Genomic DNA, 9,881 nt, shown 5'->3' on the forward strand with positions numbered 1-9,881 from the left:
CTATATTTTGGTCAAGACAAACATATATAAGGCAGAGAGTGAAATCCAGTGAAAAAAAAGAAATCAATTATGTTCTTGAGCCGCAGTGCTGTCTCATGTTGGTCAGAAGACACACGCAGTCCTGCATTGTGTCTGGTGTCCAGAACACTTCACAGTGATGCTGTGATCATCCATCTGCTGTAACACTTTTTGACACTCACAGCTGAATGTTACGGCTTCATATTGACCTGAATGTTTGCAGTGGAGTTAACTTGTCCGTCAACAAATGTGAGTCCATATTATGGATTGTTCTGGACATGTTCACCTTTGTCACAGTAGATACATTTCTAAGGTCTGATGATGCTTTTATGACAGCAGTGTGAGATATTTCGAAACATTCAGTAAAACCTTCCAGCAGCATTAGAAGTTTTTCCTCTTCTCAAATCCCTACATTTTCTCACTTTTCCCTTTCATGTTAATTCAACTAAACTTTAAAAGAGTCAGGATTTTCCTTTTATAGTTTTTCATCCTTCTGAGACTAGATGTTTCTCTCTCCTAATTCTGTGGTACTTCTATATTTAAAGAGCTTATCTAACATTTGTTTTATTTGGACAGGAGGTGAGGAAATAAGAACTAAACTAATTAACTTTTTTTTCCCTTCTACTTGCTCTCAGTTGTACATCATGTTTCTTTTTAACGATCATTGTCAAAAAGACCATACTTGGGAGATATTTAAATAGTCTCTTTTTCACCATAAAATAAAAAGATGGCCAAAAAACTTAAACAAACAAATAAAAATATACTTTTCCCCCGGGAACTTTTTACTACATTTAAGCATACAAGATACCTCAAACAGTATGGTGTTGAAAGAAAAAAATGTACTCTACTAAGCAAATGATTCATCCTAATCACTGATATTTTATTATCAAAGGTATTAATGCACTTGGCAGGCTGCCTACACATACTCCCCAGAAAAGGACCATGCGTGTTTTAAGGAAGTGAAAAAAGTCCTTGAAATTCACCTCTTTTTTTTTTTTTTTTTTTTTTTTTTTTTTTTTTTTTTTTTTTTTTAAAGAGATAATATGACTAAATAATTGCACAACTTGGTGGTATGTATTTTCCTGTCAAGTATAAGGGAAATCAATTAGTATGCATAAAATTAAAATATTAAAATAGGCTGTTGTAAGAGAAATGTAAATCACCAATACTGTAATTTCCTGTATCAGATGATAACCATATTAGCATAATATTTTCTTCATATATTTGCAAGAAATATCCTTGGGACCTGCTCACTGAGTTACTTACTCTCATTGCCTACTGAACTAACTTGCTGTGTCATGAAGTTGCTCTGCCTCCTCATTACTCTGGTGTATTCTCCTACATTATTCTGGTGGTGGCTCAGACCTGACCTGCCCACTTCCTTGCTTTAGGTAATGGGTTGGTAAGCTCTCCTTACAGGAGAATACTTTTATCCTTTTATCACTGTTGTGGAATCACAAGGTCTCTCCTTCTCCTTCCTAGTTAAATGTTACTGTGCTCAAAGCTGTGTTATGTAACTGCCAAATTTTACAGATGGACCTGTGGAAATACTTATTGCATGGACTTGGTGAAGGATTGCAGTGGAAATGCAGCAGCTTGAAACAGGACAATGACTAGGCTGGAGCCTCTTTTTAAAGTAGCAAAGGGTGCAGACAGAAACCGAAAACTTAATGACTATGCACTTTATGAGCTGCTGGGAGTTCAGTGATTGTAATGAATGCTATGTAAAATGTGATATGAAGGTTTTAACAATTTTGGAGTCTTCAAGAGATGCAAGAGTATAAGAAACCTCTTGCAAAAGAAGTCAAAAATTGATTACAACTTCTGTAGTCTGCCACAATATTCAGGTCAGTGTAACTTGCTCACTTTGCAGAAAGAAAGTAGATCAGAAAACTGTAACTACAAAGCAACAATGGATCACATAAATTTAGCTTTTGTATATATATATGTTGCTTTTGTATGTGCTCCCTCATTCTCTGAAGCTTACTACAAGCTTAAAAACCAGGAGAGAACAAATGGGAAAATGATACAGCAATATACTATAACACAAGTCCATGCTGAAAGAAACCAGATACAGAAAAAGCTGTCAATCTACATTTATCACTGTTAAATGAAATATAATTTAGCTAAATCAGTGTGAGGTAAATCACAGTCAGAGGCACAAGGCATAATGACGAACATTGCAGCACCTACCTTGACTCTGACAGTCTCATCCTCTGCCAGGCTTTGGTCCACATCTCCATTATTTTGAGAGAGCTCGTGTACAGTTTCAGTCAGGTTGGTTGCGTTAGTTTGATTATTGTGGTGTCTGAATTGACCAAAGTTAGTTGGCTTTGCTGTGGAGTGCATGTGGCACATTCCCACAAGCAGTTACTCTTCCACGGGTGCATAGATGATCCCTTCCAGTTAATGACAGTACACTTGTGTTCTTACTCTCTGTCACATAAAACTCCCTGCATTTTTAACAAGAGATGCTGAAGATTATGTTCAAATTCAGAAGTCCGCCTAGGCATTCTAATTTTTTCATCTTGATCCTGAAATACCATTTCCTAAAGCGGCATAATTATCTGAAGAAACCAATGCAAACACCTTGAATCAGTGGGACAATTTAGGAGCAGACAAGAAGTTTAAAGACATGCACATCCATATGTTTTAATTTAAGTAGGATGTAGCTCCTGCACAACCTGTTAATCATCCTGTGTGTTAAAGGAGCAGACATTATCTGTTATTTGTGGTTTTATTTTATTTTAGAAATGTTAGATGGAAAAAAAGAGAGCATCTCTTTTACTCACTAGTGTTGAGAAGCTGTTGTAATATCACTTTGAGCTTGCTCGCCTTCAAATGGCATGCTTCATGCTTTGTGATGGTGGCTTAATAAACAAATCCTGTGCGTGTCACCAGACTTACCCCTGTTGTAACCATGTCAGCTTGATGACTCCAGTTAAATAACACTTGAATTCCCATATTCTGAATTTTGGATTTTGAACTTTGATAAGTTGCTTATAGTATTTTTAGCTTGTTATGTATATGGTCTCACAGAATTAGTCGATGAGGTTTTATTGACCAGTTTTTATCCTTATATATCTTCTTACTATATTTGTATCTTGATAATACTTGAGTAATTCAATATTGCCAGAAAGTGTTTTATTTTATTTTCATCACTTTCATATTTTGCCTGATAAATTAATTTCTGTAGTTCCTTTAAAAGTTGTTATTCAGTGTTTGTATTAGCAGAGGTAACACCAGGAGAAAGTGGAATAAGGTTAGCTTTTTTGAAGAAAGAGACATCTCAGAATGCAAAACAAATTATTATTTAGACATTGATTTTTAGATTTTTTTTTAATTGCATCTCAAATTAATTAATGGAATGTGCTATTCTATGGAAAGCTGAGGTAATCTCCCTTTTAAAAACAAAAGGGGAGGTAGGCATAGCTGGCAAGCTCTTTATCCTGTATGATACAGGAAATAGAAGACCTTGAATAAGAAAGCAGAAAGGTGTCTCTGACACATCCTAAAATATGGAAACAACAGTCGCATTAATACTTCTGAACCACAGTGGTCATGCACACCTCTTTGGTATGGAAAAGTTCTCCTGGTTTGAAATTCTTTTTGTAAAAAGTGTGATAGAGATGGGTGTGGTAGTGTTTAGCAACAGGTGGAATTGGCTGTAGTTAGTTTCATCTAACTTCTCCACGTTTGTTATCTTCTGCAAGACTTCCCAGGCCTGAGCCTCTGTGGGCCTTTCCCGGGAGTATTGTACTTTGCTACCGTTTCCTTCCACTTATCGTGGAATTTGTGTCCAAACTCAAGATGTTTTAGACCACAGATTCCAGAGCAGCCAACCCGAGATCTGTCTTGAGATCCTGAGCAGAGCTTCTGATCTGAGTGACTTAAATAGCTCCCTGAATCCATTAAGTTGTAAGTATAAGATTTTGTCTCTTGTAAGTACTTACTTCACCTCCTGAAAGAAATACCTTATTACTTAGGTTCATTCACTTTTTTTCCTTTTACTAGTGGACTCTTTACAACACGGAGCATAAAAGTGTTGAGAAAAAAATGAAACTGAAATAATTTGAATAAACTTAGGGATACCTTCTCCTCAGATCACTTTTTATGGTTGCCATTAATATCCCTGCAGAATTCCTGTAGTTAGAAGAAGCAGCATGTGAATCCAGGAATTTAAAAGAAAGTAATCCACAGGAAGAAGCTAGAGTTTCAAACAGCTTTCATAGATTAGTAGGGTATATTTAACAGAAATTTTAGCTTTGCCATTTCTGAAGGAGAAGGTGACCCACTGTGTTTGAAACTGATTGGAAGCTATGTCTGCAGAACATGCAGCAGCAAAACACAAGGCCATTTTGCCCAGTTGTGAGTACATGTGTGACTTTGATCCAAAAGCTAAGTGACCAGGCTAGGGACAGCTAATGCACTACTTTGGGTGACTGCCAGGAAGCGATAATTGTCTTTGTTAGCAGCCCTGGCCACTAAGTTTTATTCTAAAAGCAATAACCTAGTCAAGTCCTTTCTCAAGACCACTGAATTATATATAAAAATAGCATGCTATCTCTTTGCATATATATGTACACAAAAGCCCTTATGTTTGTATATACATAAATTCCCTTGAATAAATTATGACAGTATTGTACATATTATTACAGAAGACCAAAAGAAAGGAAGATATACCTTGTTAGAACAACAAATATGAGAGGGAGGCACAGGCAGGTGTTCAGTCTAGTTATTCCTTCCAGATTGAAGATCTGGTTCTGTCTGAATGCTAATCTGTGCACTTATGCTACCAGACTGTGTTACTTGAAAGATGCTGTCACTTTAATTTCATTATTTTCTCTTCCTGTGACTAGCTCTTAATGTTAAACATTTAGTATCCTTCCTGTGATCATCACTATTGCAAATATACAAAGCAAAACTAAGCAAAAATACATAAAAGTTAACCTGTAACAAGAAATTAGTTTTTTCTCTCTTGTCACAAATAATTTCCTTTATACACCGTAAGTTTTTGTGAGGGCTGATCCATAATAACACACACCTTCCTTATGGTGGCCTTGTGCTCTAGCTTTAACTCAAAGGCAGCTATAAAAACTGTTCTGAAATACCTCTATTAGCTATGATACACTATATAGATTGTGCCTGAAATGCACCTGTTACTGTGCATAGCAAATGGGGCTGTCAAGCATGGTGAGATTTTATTGTATTTAGTCCTGTTAGCTGAACCATCTTGGACTGACTTGTTTACTCCAACGATGCTCCAATTTGTTTACTTTAACAACTTCCAGGATAAATGAGTTGCAGCTACATAAGTGAGTAAAAGCTAATGTTTGTGTTTGTGCTAAAGCAGATAAGGGGCAGAAAATGTCATTTTGACATTTTTGTGTTATCAAGCAGATGATGAAGTAAACCATATTAAAGAAAGATGACATTTGTTAAACTACTATTTAGTATTTACTTTAGGAAAAGCACACTCTTGATATGGGAGACTTGGAATGACATGGTAGCTAGGAGGAGGACAACTCTAGTACGCAGGGATGCAGAGAATTGGTTCCAGTAAGGCTATTCCACAAAAATGCTGAAGCTAATGGTGTATTCAGAGAATAAAATTATTTCCTGTGAACTGAGTATGAATATATGAGATGTCTACTTTATCTAAAAGGGACTGTTTTGTTTGAGTCATATTGGTGCTAGTTCTGTTAAACATTTCCTTAATCAGTCTTTTGGGAAACTTGTCTCCAAGCATGTTTATATTCAGCAAGTTGCTGAAGTCTGTAGTTGCAGTTGAGAAGTTGGGTAATTTACTGCTTTCATGACAGCCTAGTTGCCGAGCAAATGGTTTATAGTGATTTATTGGTAAGAGTAGAGAAATTGGCTTGAGCAGGAGAACTACAAAATGGTCAATCTGTTTTCATAACCTCACTCCTGAAACAATGACAGATGGGCAGTGTTAAAATTGTGAAATGTGGGTAGAACTATTTTGCACAGTACCATGTTAGCTGTGTTAAATCTTGTGATACTGGATTGAGAATAATTCAGAAGTCATTCTGGGGACTGGGGAAGGAAGCTGGGAATACACATGACAAATACACAGGCATTCTGTTACTGGCAAAGCTTGAAATGTCTTTGCATTGGGTTGTCCCTGACCAGTAAGTAAGCACCCACCAGCTGCTCGCTCACTCCCCTCTTCTCTTCCAGTGGGATCAGGGGAGAGAATTAAAAGAAAAAAAGTCAGAAAAACTTGGATTTTAATAAAGACAGTTTAAAAAATGAAGAAAATAAATTAACAAGTGATGCAGTCAGTAACACACCGTCTCCCACCAGTAGACCAAGCCAGCCCCCAAGCAACAGCTTTATAGGAAAGATCAAAAACACAGGTTTTATTCCTGGGCACAGCATTGTATGGCAAGAAATATCCCTTTGGTGAATGCTGGTCAACTGTCCCATCTCTGTCCATTCCAAACATCTTTCTCAGTCCCAGTCTACTTGCTGAGGGTGCAGAGTGAAAAACAGAAAAGGCCTTGATTGCACTCACTGCTCAGCAAGAGCTGAAACACTGGAGTGCTACCAACATGGTTTAGTCACAGATACAGAGGACAACACCGCACCAGCTGCTAGGAAGCATCCCAGCTGGATCCACTACAGTCTTCTGCAGTATCTAAGAGAATAAAGATACATTGAAATAACTTTTGAACAACTGTACGAGGTCAGTGTAATTTGGGATCCTGAGAAGATGACATTTGAGTATGGAAAGAATCATGTTCAGATTATATTCTTAGAAAAACAAGATATAGTCTCTGCTTCCTGAGAATACTGATTCTGTTCCAGTCCATTGTGTATGAACAATACAGGTGCTATTTTTCTGTACAACAATTGTAGACTTGGAGAACTGCATAAAACATCTATTGTCCATAGATCTTACTTGTTTCTTTCTTTATTTCTCAGTTGACTGAAGACTTTCAAATTCTCAATATGGCACAAAAGACAGTGGCACAGATTTTTTTTCCAGTACTTAAAATGTTTCAGATGAGGAGAAGGAAGCACTAAATATAAACCTTAGGTCTCCGCTTTATTTGTCAGCTGAAGTGACTTTAAAACTGGCTTGTATAGTTTGCCTGTTAAGGAAAACATGAAGATGTTTAACTCAAATATATCTGTGAAATCCAACGCTGTAATATTCCTCTGTCCATTACAATTAACGTGTATGTGTCAACCATCACAACTGAGAAAGTAGGAGTTTGTTCTTAATGTCCACTTTTGTTTAGTTAGTTACAGCAAATGCTTGCTCCATATCTATAATAAGTGATTGACGCTGAACTTCATCACCTTCATCTAATATGGGTTTAAAGAACTGATATTTACAATTTCAGTAAGTTCCGTATTTTAACTCTCAGAAATTTACATGGCAGATTTTAATGTGCACTCAGGAGTAGTGTGAGTAAAAGTTGAATATCCACAAGCTTTTTTCCAAATTGTGCACATTTGAAAATTTTAGCCAGCCCAAGTAGCCATAGTAAGGATAACTTGGGGTGAATGCCTAGCTGTCTGTAACTGTAAGTAGCTTAGGGTAATTGTAAATAGAAATGGCTTTGTGTTTCTCTGATTAGTGAAAAGCTATCCCCTAGGAGTTGTCATAGCAGCTGTGTTTCTCATCTAAACAGCATTGTGTGTACAAGTCTTGTCACTGACTAGCATTCCTGTTAATGGACTGCTTAGGTGGGCTGATCAGGTTCCCACCTGACCTTCACTGAAAGTGTAGATATACTTTGGGGTTTTTTTGTTTGTTTGCTTGTGGGCTTTTTTACTAGTTATTGAAATAGATTTGTCCCAGATATGAAAGCTGGATTTCTTTTGTGTTTTCTTTTAACCCATTCATTGCCTCCATCATGCTCTTTGGCTTGATTATGAAAAGACTAATTTTTTTAATTACTTCTGCCTTGTAGGTTAATCTTCGAGCCACTGATGTGAAGCTTATGCGCCAGCTCCTCCTCATCAATGAAAGTATTGAATCAATCAAGTGGATGATAGAAGAGAAAGCCATTGCCAGCCGAGGCAGCAGTTTGAGTGGAAGCCTGTGCAGCTTGCTGGAAAGTCAGGAGACATCTCTCCATGGCAGCTGTAACAGTTTACAAGACTGTAGTGATGGACTGGATGGAATATCAGTGGGGAGTTATTTGGACACCTTAGTGGATGATGTCCCTGGTCACCAAACCCCTTCGGATATGGACAAGTTCAGTGATTCTTCTGTCATGGAGGACTCACAGTCTCTGCATAAGCATCCCAAAATTGATTCTGATGAGTACTACTGTTTTGGTTAATAAGATCAAGTTCCAGTGGGACACAAATGCACTTGTACTTATCCTTTTTCTTTGCTGCTATTTTATTTCATGTGCAAAACCCCCAAAGTTCTCTTGGAAGGAGTACATAATATCATACTTCAATTCTATTGCTTAACTTTTCTATTGCTTCTAATGCATTTTCTCATTGATGGGTTGGGCTTTTCTCCTCCTCCTCCTCCCATTTTTTTTTTCTTAATTTATTGTCACCTTTTTTTTTTTTTTTTTGGTTTTGGTTTTTTACAATGCTATATTTACAAGTCTGTAAGAGTGGGGAAGGAAAAGCTGTATCTTTAAAATTAAACATCAGGGAATGAGAGCAACAGTTTTGTATTTGTTGTCAATAAAATAGCTTCTGATAAATATATGTTGTCATAAATTTTCTTCACTACAATGTTTGGCCTTTCCAAAGACACTGTTCTTATTGAGCCTTAAATCTGAATCTTGAAAATACCTCTACAAAATAATTTTCCTTTTGTAAGAAATTAAATTTGGTTCTGTTAAGCTGTCTTCATTTGAAATACAAAGTATCCTAAACTTTTCTGTGTGGAGTTTCTTTTCTTTTGCAATGTTCTCATGTCTCTTGCCTAATTTTGATGTTAAATTCCAATTCTAAATTGTTTTTTCTTTAAATTCATCAGTGTTGCCCTGCTGTCTTTTTCTTTCCTGTTTTACAAGAGTTTGCCTTAACCTTTTTGTGCCTACTGGTGCAGTTGAGAGCTGCAGCTAATCAGTTATATTGGAAGCGGCTGAAAAGTAAAGCAGTAACTGTTGTATATAGAGTCTCTGACTTTGAGGCTGCTTTTGTGCAGAAGATTAGGAGGTAGACTTTTCTTTTAAGTATTTCAGAGTCATAAGAAACTCCCCAAGATTTTATCCTTTCTACAGTAAGAAAAAAATTAGAATAAAAGAACTAAAATTGACCTAGACACTCCAACAGGTGATGAGTATTTTGAGCATACAGACAGTGAAAGAGATGTTGATACTTAAACATCATCTAAAACTGTTTTGTTTTGCCAAGTCTGACAGTATTCCTATTGCCAGTGAAGGCATGAAATTCTCTCCCTAAAGCAATGTTTACTAAATAGAAGTCAAGCTCCCATTTAAAAACTATTTTACACTTTCCGAAGGGATACAAGTACATGCAGCAGTTGATGTATGTGGGCTTGGTTCATTCTGAGATAGTCCTATAAGGTTCTGCTCATCCAAGCCACATTTCCAGGGATCCATCTTGTCCAATCTTGAGCAATATCAAGTGTGAAGAAAAGGTAAAAAATCAAGAAATTGATTTGTGCTTTGTGACTAGTTCCATTGCTTCTCAATATAGAATATTTCTGTGTCTCTCAGAATTAAAATCCAAGATGTATATTTTGCTTTGGTCATCATGATTTATCAGATAGAGAGATGTGTATTTTTAAAAATGAGCCTTTTCAGTTTTGCTTCTGAGATCAACCTGGGTAATACAGGTAGCTGGAAGAAAAATGAGGCAAGCCCTCAAATATCAATGCCATGCTGGTTTAACTT

At 36.6% G+C, this 9,881-nt stretch overlaps 1 protein-coding gene across 1 annotated transcript; it reads left to right on the forward strand.

Annotated features, from left to right (window-relative positions):
* The first annotated feature begins 5,856 nt into the window (after window positions 1-5,856).
* On the forward strand, window positions 5,857-8,898 carry LURAP1L (leucine rich adaptor protein 1 like). The gene is made up of 2 exons (XM_008632584.2): window positions 5,857-5,877; window positions 7,965-8,898. Exons 1-2 carry the CDS (start codon window positions 5,857-5,859, stop codon window positions 8,337-8,339), a joined length of 396 nt encoding a protein of 131 aa, XP_008630806.1. The 3' UTR covers window positions 8,340-8,898.
* The last annotated feature ends 983 nt before the right edge of the window (window positions 8,899-9,881 follow it).

The sequence above is a fragment of the Corvus brachyrhynchos genome, unplaced genomic scaffold, assembly GCF_000691975.1.
Source record: "Corvus brachyrhynchos isolate BGI_N302 unplaced genomic scaffold, ASM69197v1 scaffold194, whole genome shotgun sequence".
Classification (NCBI taxonomy): Eukaryota; Metazoa; Chordata; class Aves; order Passeriformes; family Corvidae; genus Corvus; species Corvus brachyrhynchos.

Excerpts from the sequence above, each read along its gene's own strand:
- LURAP1L (XM_008632584.2), top strand. The coding sequence starts at position 5,857 with ATGGTTTATAGTGATTTATTG. Across the intron at positions 5,878-7,964 it reads TGGTTTATAGTGATTTATTG|GTTAATCTTCGAGCCACTGA; the intron begins GTAAGAGTAGAG and ends TCTGCCTTGTAG.